Source organism: Carassius auratus, unplaced genomic scaffold (genome assembly GCF_003368295.1).
Source record: "Carassius auratus strain Wakin unplaced genomic scaffold, ASM336829v1 scaf_tig00001536, whole genome shotgun sequence".
NCBI classification, from domain to species: domain Eukaryota; kingdom Metazoa; phylum Chordata; class Actinopteri; order Cypriniformes; family Cyprinidae; genus Carassius; species Carassius auratus.
The window spans coordinates 1-15585 of record NW_020523368.1 but is presented as its reverse complement, the minus strand read 5'-3'; the positions used below and the strand labels follow the sequence as shown (position 1 = coordinate 15585).

The following is a 15585-nucleotide window of genomic DNA, read 5'->3' as shown; positions in this document are numbered from 1 at the left end:
CTCTCACAATGCATTTAATGTTTTATAGGAGTGGGACATAATATCAAAATGGAATATAATGTTGTGCTTTTCTGTCCAATACAACAATCAATACACTGGTGCCAAATATTGATATTTTAATTAATAAAATAATGCATTCTAAATTGATTTCCCTGCTCTCAGTGTTTACTAGCATAAGAAAAATAGGTTTTAATGGAGGACAGCAGTATGAGTACAATAATAGATCACCCAGCCATGTTCAGGTCCAAAGTCTGTACTGGATTGCACTAATACTGTCAAAAACACACATATAATACAAATATATACACAGTTGGTTATGTCTAAAGTGAAAGTAAACTGAAAGTTAACAAGGCACTGAACACCCAGCTGTTTCCTGGATGCTGTAGCAACATGGCTGCCCTTTGCTCTTTGGTGTGTGTTCACTACTGTGTGTGTGGACTTCAGTGTGTTAAATGCAGAGCACAAATTCTGAGTATTTGTCACCAGACTTCACTTCACTTATAGCCAAAAGTTATCGTACGTTAATCTTACTGCTTTGGAAACGGTTGTGGTAATGGTTTTTGTTGTTGTTATTTCAGGTCGAATCCAGTCGAATCCAGATCCAGTGTTAATGTAAGTGTCGTGTTTAATTTCACAAGTAACATAATCATGTTTATGGCAAATCATTAAATGACTGAACAATCTTTTGTCAATAAATAAATTTGTAAGCTTTTTTTAAGGCATATTTAATTGCATGTTTTTTGATTTGATAATTAGTTCCACACACCTGTCCTGTTTATTGTTAATTGCCCTGTTCTAGTATTTAAGCCTTTTCTGTTCCTTAGTTCATCGTCTGATTTTATTTGGATTTACGTTGCTGAGTTCTGGATACTTTTTGGTTATGGACCTGTGGATATTCTACTGGATTTATGTTTGAAAACTCCTTTTGAACTTTGCTCCTTCGTGTGCTTGATTATCTCAACAGTTACATGATCCTTCAGAAATCATTCTCTTATTCTGATTTATTATCAATGTTGAAAATTGTTTTTGATGAGTATTTATATTGTAATAGAACTGAGAAAAATTTGAATGTCCTTGCATTGCCTAGTCAGAGCCCAGACTTAAACACCTTCAAAAATCTGTGTAATGATCTGAAGACTACAGCCCACAAATGGTCACCATTAAATTAAACTCGAGCTGTTGTGCAAAGAAGAGTGGGCAAATATTGCAAAGTATATGTGCAAAGTTAGTAGAGAGATGTATCACAACAGACTGAAGGCTGTAATTAAAGCAAAATGTGATTTAACAAAATACTGACACAAGAGGGTGATCCTTTTTCCAACTCAGTCATTCTTTTTGTTTTGTTTTTTGACATATCGGTGTTATATATTTGACTTGGATGCTATAAGTGACAGTTAATAAATACAGCTGGATAAAACAAAAACTGAGTCTGTCTTCATTTCAGGCTGCAAAGCATCAAAATGCGATTCATTTAAAGTGGGTTGATTCTACACACATCATGTATGTATATAAATATATATCTCTGGACATCAACTTATTACAATTAATTTGTATATAAGACATGCTCCCCATCAGTCATTTCCTGCTACTGTTCACTGGGAAGTCACTTTACAGAACCACTGTAAAGTGAATGGATGACAGGAAACACTAGCAATGAGGGCAAATGATTAGGGCAGTAAACAACAGAAAATGACTGTGCATTGAAAGTGTAACTGAATCAGATCCCACCACCTTTCACCTGCCTACGTACATGCTGTTCTTTCATTAAAATCACAGCTTGACCTAGTGATAAAACACTACAACAACAAAGGAGAGATAGGGAGAGTACATGTGGAGGTGGCAACAGAGTTAACCAGGAATCCAAGTGAACAAGAAAGAGAGTGAGAAACTCATTTTTCTTTCCCTCAACTACTGCAGCATAACATTGTTATAGATTTCATTAGATCTCATGCACTGGCCCACTTCATAAGTGTCGTGATAACATAATTAAATAATTACACGGTCCATCACCTACAAAATGATGGGCCAGAACAGATATGGTGGGATACAGGTCACTTGTATTTGGGCCTCTCTCTCTCCTTTTATTTATTTATTTATTTTTCTTTTTTTGCGCCTTCCTTACACAGTCTAATCCTGACTGCACAAAAACGTAATTACAGAAGGCCCTGTGCTAATTAAGCTTGAACACAGCTTTGGTCTCAGGGTGATTTCACAATTATTAAATGAGTAATATTTCATAATCAGCCATGGCACGGGCTTGGGTGTGTAACCTTACACTGTGCTAATTATGTTGGGATATTTAGAAAGGATTCTGGTGTTGCTGACCTTCCCTTGTTATTCAGAGATGGTATAATGCTTGTAGATGAACTTGTACATGACGTAATTGTAACGATTGATAAAAGAGGAGGAAGCAATTGCAGGCAATCAGATGTTGTTTATTGATAAGGAGTGTCCAGAGTGTTGGCAATGGCAAGGAAGGTCTACGGTGGCGTGCGAAGAGCGGGATGGTGAAGTCAGCGGTGCAGGTGAAGGTGGTCAATGGTTAGAACCAGGAACAGACCGGAACACTGACACGCGGACGACAACACGAATCCAACCAGCACACAAACACGGAAGACGGTAATCCAGTTAGTACGTGGAGACATAAGAGAGGATCTGACAACAGAGAGAGAGCGAGGTGAGTATAAGTAGCAGAGGTATGATGACGATCAGCTGGAGCGAGACAATCAACACCCAGGTGATGACAATCAACTAAACGAACACATGGAGACAACGTAAGTACAAAAACAATAACAAAACATGACACGGAGGAAACACTGGATTTCCTACCGTGACAGTAATTAATTAAATAATGTGGACAAATGGGGGAGACTGATAATAAGAGCTGTCAAATTAATCTCAATGCATATTAACTTTGAGATAATTGTCTGTTAACCCATATAACAATCTTTTAAAAGTGAACATAGGTAGCAAATAAATATCATGGTTGACAGCTGTAACTTAAAAGATACACTACTGGCTATTTTTTTTAAAAGGGATGAGCCATTATGGGTGCCATCAGAATGAGAGTTCAATCAACTGATAAAAACATCACAAGTAATCCTAAACCCCGTCCATTAATGTCTGATAAAGCAAGAAGGTGCGTGTTTGTAAGAAACAAATTCATTGTAAGAAATGTTTTACTTAGTACCATTGTTTCTGGATACAATATGCTTTTTTTATTCATAATATTGCTTTCTCCTCTTGTCTGAATCAGGAGAGAAATATGCACAGAACAAGCACCATTTGTTGAGAAAACTGTTTGATTTGTTTCATTGAAGTACTAAGGTCTGATTAATATAATACAACATATGCCTGATATATGTGTAATACAATGAGGATACAGAAATAGAAAGCAGTTTAGTCAGATGTTTGAGAGGGAAACTGTAGTTGATCTCTCTGTCTGGATGACAGAGTAGCTCTGTGGCCTCTGGAGTGATGGCTAAGGCTGTGACACACTGACCTACTGATACACTAATGCCAGCTATTTTATTCTGTCCCTTTAGAGATTGCTCACTATCGAGATATAAAATGATGCAATGTTGTCATGCTTTGAAATTTAAAGTTGCATTTCCTAGAAACAAGGTTGCAGTTGTGAAATATAAATTCACATTGTGAGATAGAATGCACACTGGGAGATATGAAGTCACGATTGTGAACAATAAAGTCAGTTAGAAATACTGATAAAATTGTAAGACATAAAGTAACACTGCAAGATAAAAAGTCACGATAATGACCAACAATTTCACAATTGAGAGATATTGAGTCAAAAATGTTAACATAAATTTGCAATTCCTAGAAACAAATTTGACATTGCAAATTATACTCACACTTGCACATCCAAAATTACTCAATTACAAAAACAAATTTCCAGTGAGGTCAGACTGTGACATATAAAATAGCAATTCCTAAAACTCTAAGTTGTAAAAATGTAGCAAAATATTGAGTACAAAACACACTTAGATATGAAGTCACAATTATGATAAATAAAGTCCCACTTGTGAGATATAGCAACCTTTTTTAATGTACAAAGCGGAGGATGAATATGTGTACTGGATAAAACAGAAAGACTCTAGCATATAAGAAATTGAATGAATTTTTTTTTTTGTTTTGTCTTTTTAGAATCTAATTTAACCCTATAATATGCCATTAATTGAACTCTAATGCTATTTGGAAGTACTAAAGAAAGTTCCTGCTGACTGTACAGCTGATTTGATAAAGACTGACAATTATTATTAAATGTCATTAAATGATAATAAGGCACTGCAGAATCTAACAGCCTCCATTCACTCAGCATCCTATAATAACATTGTTCCATTGTTTTGAGACCTGGATTTATGACAAAAAGTAACTAAACTCCCATGGTACATACAGTCTGAATGACTGTTTATAACTCAACCAAAACTAAATAAATAAGTATTATATATATATATACATATCTAAGAACCCATAGCAAAGCTGATGAAATTCTAAAGTTTTTCTGTAATAAGAACTACAGTATGAATGCCTGGAGAGGTAGTCATTTACATGAAAACAGCGTGCTAGAAAAGGAAAAATTCTTCCTTTGCATTTTTGAAATGCGAAGACAGATGACAATGTTATCAAAGCAATCGTCGTTCACATGGAACTGCGAAAACAAACTAAAAATGCTATTACACATACCTGATATATATATATATATATATATATATATATATATATATATATCATATATATCATATATATATATATATATATATATATATATATATATAATTACACATACCTGATATATATATATATATATATATATATATATATATATATATATATATATATTCTTATATATCTTAATCCCTATTCATATCTTCCTCATTACATGGTGACTCTAATTTTCTGGTTCCTCCTTGACTTTGGACTTTTGACCATTCACCTGTCCACAGAATTAATCACCTCTTCCAGAAAAAAAAAAAAAAACATATTTCCCTGACTTAAATCTTAAAGGGGGGGGGGGGGGGGGTGAAATGCTATTTCATGCATACTGAGTTTTTTTACACTGTTAAAGAGTTGGATTCCCATGCTAAACATGGACAAAGTTTCAAAAATTAAGTTGTACGTTTGAAGGAGTATTTTTGTTGATCGATCCTTAAATGTAAGAATATATAATATTTTTTTCCACATTTTATCATGAACCAAGTGAAAAGTTTCCTTGATTATAAAAGTAAAAGTAAGCCACCCTTCTGATATTGCACTCAAAACTGGAAAGCAAATTAATTTCCTCAGCAAAAACCATATTGGGATGAGTTAGGTACCGAATAAGTTATACTTCCAAATACTTAGAGTTCGTTTACACCATTTTCAACTTTTTGTGTGCTTTTGGCCATTCATTTACATGACAACAGCTTACGGTGATGTCATGTGCATATGTATATAGTCAATATAGTGACATTTCCAGCTAAATGCCTGGTATGTGTAATAGCATTTTTAGTTTGTTTTCGCAGTTCCATGTGAACGACGATTGCTTTGATAACATTGTTATCTGTCTTCGCATTTCAAAATGCAAAGGAAGAATTTTCCTTTTCTAGCACGCTGTTTTCATGTAAATGACTACCTCTCCAGGCATTCATACTGTAGTTCTTATTACAGAAAAACTTTAGAATTTCATCAGCTTTGCTATGGGTTCTTAGAGCTAATAGTAGAAAAACTAATGAATGTCATTTTGTTTCAGCCAATGCAAGACCAAGGCAAGGGGCATGAGGCTTAGCTGGTCTACCCAGAGGAATAGTTTTTTCTGAATGTAGCATACCATGTTTTAAGCATAGAAATAATAAGTCTTACATGCTGCCTTTTGGCAATCAACTGATATTGGTACATTTTAGATTCACGAGCATAAACAGACAAATAAGAAAAATAAATAAATAAAATAAATATATAAAATACTAAATTATTTGTGTGGCACTCTCGCCAAGTTTGTTCCTTGCCTAAGATCCCAGCGCAGGTTCAGAATCATCCAGTCCTGTCAATCATCCTACAACTATATGCATCTGTATATATATATATATATATATATATATATATATATATATATATATATATATATATATATATATATATATATAATAAAAGAAAACAAGTAGAATAGAAATATAATAGAGTGTTAGTTTTAGAGAGATATTTATTTTATAAAATAAAAAGAAAACAAGAATAGAAATAGAATATAAAGTGCTGGTGTTTAGAGGGAAGAGATGTGTCTTAAACTGTTTCTTGAAGATGGCTAAGGACTAAACTGCTTGGATTGGACAGAACAGTTATGGTAAAAGTGTTTGAAGGTGATTTTGTGCCTCTTTGGGATGACACTATAATGTGTGATTCCCTAGCAGAATGCAAGCTTCTGAAAAGCACATAACTAGTATGACATCAAGTGTAGCATGACTGTAGTTTTAGATACATCTAAAAAATCATTTCCTTTCAACATGACAGACCAATTAAACTGGTAATATGCTTTCTGTCTATATTCTCATTTTACAAACCTCCACTGGGATTCCAAGTATTATCAATAACAGCATTGCCTGAGGACTTACTACTAATGATATCCAATCTAAAACATTCCCAAGTAGCCTATCATTGCTGCAACAAATTCCCATTCGTGCATTAACTGACTTCCACAGCCTACTCTTCCCCATTTCTTTTCTTTTCGTTCGGTGACTGTCAGCTCGAGAGAGAGAAAGCGCGGTTCCGGCTGCTCGTGGCCGCTGTACGCGGTCCTCGCGCAAGGGCTGCTGCTGATGCTATTGATTAGCATCTCCCTCGTCACGCGACCCACGCCGCGCGGGGTGTGACCCGTGTAATTAATGCCAGTCCATCTGTCTGCAGCAGGCTGTATTTCTGCAGCATACTAGCCCAACGATTAATCTCTTTCTATAAACAACATATTGCGGTCATTCAGGCGATGTGTGACTGCAGAAGAGCACTGCAGCTCTTAATGACGTGTGGAGTCTCTGTCTTTGAGGAACTCAGGCTTTGTATCTCGTCAGTCATCACTGAAGATCACGCATTGAGTCGAACCTCGCTTGCAAGGGCGTTGTTATTCAACGCTGGCAACAATAGAAAAGATGGGCTAGTTTTGTGCGTCTGTGAGAGAGCGCGCGCTTAGTAATCACATATCATTAAGTGTGAGTCCCTTAGTAACATAATATCACAGAGATGTCATGCAACTGTACTAAATGAAGGCGAGAAATGTGTTAAAGGCTGCTCTATGCTGCCTGTTATTATTTTTAAAACAAAAAAGAGATCAAACAACATTTTTTATATTTATCTAGGTGGCCTAATTATTAATAGTTAGATATTTTAAATAATAAATCATCTTTAAAAAGAATTCTAAAACCATCTGAATGTCGTGTCAAACAATAGCATACTAGCTATATAACATGCAAAACGGTTGAATAATGGAATGCAATGTAATTAGATTGTGACATATTTTAGTATACATTATGCACAAGGCTGTACATTAAATAGGAAGTCCGAATACACAGTATTTGCAAACAGCCTGGCTGACATGCTGCTGAGAAGTAGTGTAGTGCCGGAAGATATTTGGCAACCCCATGAGGCCACTGGAGCTATGGAGCTGTCATGTTCAAAAAGCTGAAAGATAAAGGTGAGCTGTGAGCCAGGTGTCTGTCTTCAAAAGTAACAAAGAAAGTTGTTTATTAAGCATACGTCTTGTTTCTGATTGTTTCCCATTTTGAACCTATGCTTTGCCATAATTATCTAAAATACTGGTTTATGAAACCTACAAACAAAATGCAAAATAAGCATCTTAATATCATTAACATTATCGTCAAAATATGTAAAGTATGTAATAAAAAAACATAAAATAAAATTTTTTCCCCCAGTTGTTTCCCAGTTTATGTTTATTATAAGTACATCATAATTATAGCATACTGGCATAATTCTTGTTTGGCTTACACTGATGACAGAACTGCTGTTATTTGAGGTAGCATTTGTAGAACTCAAACTGAAAAATGAATAGTACTTATGTGCTATCACATGGAGATCGGTGGCTTAGAAAAAGCAATTTCATTCTACATAAGGATGTTCGGGTGCCCCTCATGGTGATGGTCATGTGGAGATCATATATGAATAGCGTAGGCTAATAGTAGCCTACTTCAGTAACCACCTCAGACACTTCCAACTGTGAATTTATTGACTGTGATTTTCCCCCCAAACCACTTAAGTGCATAACCCACCCCACAGCTGCTTTTATTGGTCAATTAAATCAAGCAGTCACCTGTCCCGAAAAGGTCAGGCTTCATAGATTCAGTTCAGAATAAATTACGAATGGATCCGAAGTGTGACAAACAATGCTAGGATGTGCAACCAACTAAGGTTGAGATCAGCGTGGATTTGTCTCAGCATTGTGCAGGTAATCAGCACTGTGTATGACATGACCAATGCAATCTTTAGAATTAGCCAAATATTAGAATTTACTGAAAATTAGCGCTGATAAAAATGTGCTTCTAATCGTGCTCAGATTGAGTCAACAATGGATTCCACCCAATAACCAGAAGCTAATTTGGCTAAGTAACTTCACAACCATGAGCCAACTAGTAGTCATTAGACAGACTGATTTATTAATGTATTTAGACTGTCTGCTTAATATCTGCTGACACTTTAATTTGATGCTTCCCCAACAGATATTCTACTGAATATAAGTAACTTTGAAAGTATGTCAACTTATTCCACTAACTCCAGTTGATCTGTAGATGCAAAGTTACGTAATTAGTAGAATGGCTAAAGTGGACTGTCAAAATAAATTGTAAACTTGAGTTTCATTGCTTTATTCGGATATGACAAATATTATGGCACTCACAAATACCTCTAAAGCTGCCATAAAGTAAGGAAGTCAGCTACTGTATATTAACCCACACAAACAGGTAAATAATGTAAATAATGGATTAGAACGCTCTCGTAACTTAATCCTAAAGTTTACTGTATGATGTTTGCTATGCACATTTCTAAGGCCTCTAAATATGTTGAACATTTTGATAAAAACTTTTTACACAATTGTACACAATCTACTAAATGAATTCTATTGTCTGATTGAATGTTACTTTTTTATCAAGTCAAAGACCTGTTGGTATCAGTCTAAAAACTTTTCCCTTTTGGCTGTTGTTCACTTGTCTGTTTTTAGAAAGTAAACATTATAATGATTATACAGTATATCAAGATGAACATTTGCTGGACTGATGCAAATTAGGTTGTTTACATTATATTATTTACATTATTTAAACAATTATAATGTTTAAATTGTTCAAATGTGATACAACATTCTTTTAAATATGCTCTAACTAAGCTAAACTAATATTATAGGAAAATACAGGGTGACAATTTATATTTATATGCATTTTATATAAGATATAAAATGTATATATTTATTATTTTATATTAGACTATTATAAAGTTCTCATCGATTTATATTAAAATATTTCAGAATTTACTTTTTGGGCATATAAACATCAACAAACTCTGAATATAACGTAGTGTTGTTGTTGTTTTTATTCCTTTTGTGTGAGCTCCAAAATCCCCTTTAATTTACTATATGAGCCATTAATATATTATCAAATATTATACTTAACAAAAAACAAATACACCAACATTTATTGCTTTATATATATATATATATATATATATATATATATATATATATATATATATATATATATATATATATATTAAAATGTTTTTCTGACTGTTATTTCATATGTTAGGCTATGAAGGGTTAACAGAAAACCCAGCTCTATACGCACAAATGCAAACCCAGTCAGGAGTCATAACACTCCCAAAGGAACAATGCCACTCTTGCAGGGAGTTTCGTTTAGTCCCGGGAATAATCACAATCATAATCATACTACTACATGAGTAACTTATCGCCATGCATGAGTAACACTTATTCACTCACTTTTTTTAGTGGACATTTTAATACAAAACATATTCCCCATGGGTTTTGAATGTGTGCATGTGTTTTTGCTGAGTCAGGCAGCTGGAGACACGGCAGCTAGGGGATCATTATGAAGCTCTCGCTGCGGACTCGTGCCAAAACCCATGGCTTCCTGCACTGAGTTCAGAAATTGCTGAGAGTATCTTCCAGATGCACAACAGCCCTCGCTCATCCATACATTAAAGTCTCAGGTGTCTAATGGTTAAAGTGCATTAGATCTGTGCAGGTTTCCGTTTTTAAACCGGTAATCCATAAAGGTACATTGATTTAACGCAACTAATAATTTCCATGGTTTCTTTAAAGTATAATGTACAATTAGTTGTGCATATTCAAGTCAACATAAAATCAAAATTATTACATCTTGTTACACTCCACAATATTGAATTGAAATAGGTTGCGATGGAGGTTTCATGCACATATTAATCGTGCAATACTACTACAAAACGTTGTTCTCTCTATCACCATCTGTGGTTGAAACATAAAATTGCAAGTTACTTAATGAGTTTGTTTATTTATTTATTTATTTAGTTGTCATTGTTTTGCATGGATGAGTCTGATGAGTAACTTCTTGGTTATACCCACATTCTACAAATTATCTTAATTTGTGTTCAGCAGAAGAAAGACACTCATACAGGTTAGGAACAATTGGAGGGACAGTAAATTATGACAATTTTCATTTTTGGAAAGTAAAAAACAAAATATGGAGAGAAGAATTACCATGCCTTTGATTTACGTGCAGCATGCAATGTGATTTTACCGTGTAATGCGAATTTACTTCTGGGCACTAACCTAAATGGCTTTTGACTAAAAGGTTTTGGGTATCAGAGCAAGTAATTTCAGGGATGAATGTGTTTTTCAGCTTGATTCGGTTGTTTTATAAAGTGCCTCTCCAGTGTGATTCCAGCCTTACCGACTTACATCTGGGTCACATCTACATTTAGCAGATATTTGGAGAAAGCAAAAGCAAGTATATTTATTTGATGCCAAAACACTTTATAGGAGAAAAACAAACATGCCTTTGAGTGTTTTAGACATGACAATAAACTAGAACCAAAGATAATGCAGAAAATCATAAAAATAAAAAAAAGCAGAAAAAAGGGCCACTGAACAAGCTTTCAAAGTAATAAAAAGTTTTAAGGATAATTACATGTTTGAAATTACATGTTTGTTGCTGCCATTAAATTATGAAATCAATAAGCACCAAGACGATGTTTTTGTGATCACATGACTCATAAATGCAGGAAATCCTAATTTATTGGTACTATGAAAAATAGTTGTTGTTTTTTAACCTTTGTGGTGAGACTGTGATAAAGCATTTGTTTTCAAGGCAGCTCATAAGCCCTCACATATGCATTCTGCATATAACTGAACATAACAGGAAAATGTTTTTGCATTATCACAGTGCTGAGCTGTATTTGCTTGTTTGTTTTGAATCATTTACCAGTGATCTCAGCAGGATGAGAGTGTGTCCAGTCTTTGTGATATCCACTGGCTTTGTTTCACAAGGCTTCACTTTACAGATCAATATTGGGCTACAGTGCTGGACAGAGAAAGTGGTAAACACCCAGAATCTTACACTATAAGCACACACACACACACACACAGATGCAGATGCGGATGTCTCATATCTATCTATCTATCTATCTAATATTTGAAAGTGTAAAAAGTATCATTTCTAGTGGAAGATTGCCAAGCTTATTTCTCAGCCAAACCTCTTTGATGAAATATATTTGCTTTAAGTTCACCCTGAGTTAAGTTTATATTATATTATTATAAGTTTATATATAAGTTTATATATATATATATATATATATATATATATATATATATATATATATATATATATATATATATATATATATATATATATATATATATACAATATATGATGGGGAAAAAAGAAAGCTTTTTTTTTTCTTTTCTTGTATAATAATAATAATAAGAAGAAGAATAAGAATAATAATAATAATAATAATAATTATTATTATTATTATTATTTTACCAAATTCTGAAAATGCTTAAAAAGTTGTTTGTTTTTAAAATATAAACAATTGACAAACAGTAGGACAAAGATACAAATTAAGTAAAGAGTGTTTTAATGACGGGTAGGTTTACTGTTTAAGTTCAAAATATTACAGAAATTAATAATAAAATTTAAAATAAGACACTGTCCTGTCTTCACTGTACGAATTAAACTCTGATTCTTCTTAAAGCTGCAAAAGTTATTCAGACCAAAGGAGTATGTTACATTCTCTTTTTCTTTGGTTGTTTTATTGTGATTGAAGGCAAAGCAGCAGGTATATTGGCTGCAGTCACTAAAAGACAGAATGCACAGGTCCAATTTATTAATGCACATCCATTTTCATCCGTATTGTTTTCATTCATTTAAAACATAACTGACTGTGTTTTTAGTGATTACTCCACCGGGGCATTTTCGGCATAACGTTGTGTGCATTTTTAAGAAGGTTTTTATAGTTTTAACAATCATGGATTTGTTGTTATTTTCTCTATGATTTTGAGTGAAATTAAATGTTTAATGTTTAAATGCTGTAAATTAAATTATTCCTGTGGTTCAGTTATAGCGCATTGCGTCAGCAGTCCAAAAGATCATGAGTTCGATTCCCAGAAAAAAAAAAAAAAAAAAAGTTATAATAAATGTATAGCCTGAATGCAGTGTATGTTTCCTTTTGGATAAAAGCGTCTGCTAAATGCATAAATGTAAATGAAGAAGCATCCCCTGCAGCATTTATTTAAATAAAAAAACACTCAAATAAAAACAGAAGACCCATCAGAAGACATTTATGGTTGTTGAAACAGCGTTTTAATCTCATAATACAGAACCGCATATTCAAATGAGGTTCACAGTATGTCATAAGTAGTTCTTTGATTCTGGATGTGTACCGATCCCGCACACCTCGTTGACCTCCATTTTAGTGCTGTGCTCTGTTATAAACACTACTTATCAAACCCTCCTCCCTTTTCCTCCCTGCTCTCTTCCGTTCCTCCCCTCTCTTTCCTCCTCTCTGTGTGGATGTGAGGCAGGTGGCCCAGCAAGAGAAGTTTGACACAGTTTCTACGGCTGATGTTTAATGTACTTTAGTGCTGATGTTGAACGTGCGCCTGACTGTTCTGGGCCAAAGTCAGCTTGTTCTGCACCACTTCTCAGGATACAATGCATCTGAATCTCAAACTATGTCGAAATGCAGGACAGTGTGTAGAACAGTGTTTCCCAACCATAGCTTCATTCATACGGCTCAAGAACCTCTCCATCAACACTTAATAATAATTGTTACTTTTAAATTCACTATCATTAACAATCAATTAATATTATACTGTATTAATCATATTATACAACATTTTAAGTATTGTAAATTAAATGTGCTACAGAATTATTAATATTAAGTTCATTATAAAAAAAAAAAAAAAACAAAGATATGAGAATTTTTTTATTTAACGATAAATAACATCAATACTGACTTAATTAGTTCATTACAAGAACTAAAGTTGAGGTCAAAGAATATTTTTAACATCATATTTCTTGGACAACAAAACCTTTTCTGTCAGACAGACGAATAGAATAAAGAAACTGATACCACAAACCTTTTAAGCAAAGACAACAAATCAATATTGTGAAAGATCTGGGTTTAAAGTGTATTTACTGCATGCTGTAGTAAAATACTAAGTGGAAAATAAATGATTCTTTTAATGTCAAGCCTACATCAGTCTCTTCTGAAATGCCCTATAGTATTTTTTAAATACTTCATTTAGTTCAAAATCTGATTGCGTTTGACTTTAAGGTGCATTTAAAGGGATAGTTCACCTTTAAAAATAAAACCCGCCTTTATTTACTCACCCTCATGCCATTCCTGACTTTCTTTCTTGTGCAGAACACAAAAGATGACCAACCAAACAACCAAACACTTTTCAGTTGACTTCCTATGGATGGACCCAAACAAAACACAAAAGGCATTTTCTCAAAATATCTTCTTTTATGTTGCGGAGTGACATGAGGGTGAGTAAATGATGACAGAATTTTTATTTCTGAGTGAACTTTCTCATTAATGTGCCGCCGATCCAGCTAGGTCTGATCATTGGGACTTATTCGTCAAGTGTGTTTCGGATTCAGGATGGTCCCAACCTCACACACATTTCCCTCAGTTCTCCTGAATGTATCACCCCTCCCTCCGTCTCCCTCTCACTGCAATGAAATTCAGCATGTATGCTATCTCTCCGATTTCAATGTGCAACACGACACCGCACGAGCATCTCCAACAACAGAAAATCTCACCCTCCGTGAATGCCGTAAACAAGCTCTATCACTGCATTTCACTGCTCCATCATCTCTGCCTCCCACACACAGACACCATGCAGTAGCATAAATCAAGAGATGTGGGTTGGAATCCACACACCCACAAACACACACACACACACACACACGCGTGCACGTACACGGCAGTGAACGCACAATGTGACAGCTCAGACGTTTAACTCAACATATCCTTCCACCAGCCAAATTCCTTTCACACATCACAAACGTGCGGGCGAAAATCGCGAGCCACACACCAGCAACCCCCCGTCCTGGTGCTGTAATTACCCCTCTCACTTAATACACCTGCTCACGTGCACCCTGCCAGAAAGTAGAAGAAAAGAAGAGGGTCTTACTCAGGGTTCGAGAGCCGATACATCCCATGGTTTATTCACAAAGGCCCTGGATAGAAGCAAGGAAGCCGCTAGCCTTTCACCACACATTCTCTCCTCCTTTCTCTGCTTTCTCTTTTCTGGCTGCTGATTCTCTCCACTCATGCTGCTCCCTCCCTCCCTCCCTCCCTCCCTCTCTCTCTCACTCTCTCTCTCTCTCTCTCTCTCTCTCTCTCTCTCTCTCTCTGTGTGTGTGTTTGTGTTGTCAGGATGTCTTACCTCTTAGCCTGCAAGTCAGTGTGTCTTATTATGACACTGATGTAGTTATTATCACAAATAATAGGTATAACATTCATTTTTTGCACTTCATTGGGTTATTACTTCATAATGCGTAATTATTTTATTTAGCTGCATTTCCAGTTGATAATAGTTCAAAATAATATTCTCACAGAGAACTGGAAATACAAAAAGTTCATTTTTTGTGTGTGTTCATATACATGTGTGTGTGCAATACGGGAGTCATTGTTATTGCCGCAACTGTGCGCTGCTGTGCGGCTGGGGTTCTCTCGCCCCGTATCACTAAAGGGCTCAAACAGCTCCTACAATGCAGTGCAGATCTCTCTCTCTCTCTCTCTCTCTCTCTCTGCCCTGACCACTGAACCCAACTCGCACAAACGCTCATTACCGCAATACTGTAAAATCATGCGATATCACCACAGGATATTCCTGAGAGGCTCTCAGAACTTGAAAGCACTCTCTCTCTTTCTCTCTCTCTCTCTCTCTCTCCTGTCATTCTGTTCATTCTGTTCCCTCCCTCTGTCTTGGTGGCAGAAACACACACAGGAGGAGTGGCTTTGTTATCTGGAGATCATTGCCGCCCACTCTATATCTATCATTTGTTTTAGCTTTTTTCTTTCCTTCTTTCCATCCTG

The 15585-nt window shown here is 35.1% G+C and overlaps 1 protein-coding gene across 9 annotated transcripts in view; it reads right to left on the bottom strand.

Annotated features, from left to right (window-relative positions):
• The window catches only part of LOC113069344 (protein FAM131B-like), a 34708-nt gene extending 19965 nt beyond the window's left edge, over positions 1–14743 (bottom strand). For all 9 annotated transcript variants that reach the window (XM_026242350.1, XM_026242352.1, XM_026242353.1 and 6 more), the window contains exon 1: positions 14678–14743. In XM_026242350.1, coding sequence (XP_026098135.1) covers positions 14678–14705 — 28 coding nt within the window. In that variant the 5' untranslated portion in view covers positions 14706–14743. The remainder of the gene's footprint in view (positions 1–14677) is intronic.
• Between the last annotated feature and the right edge of the window lie 842 nt (positions 14744–15585).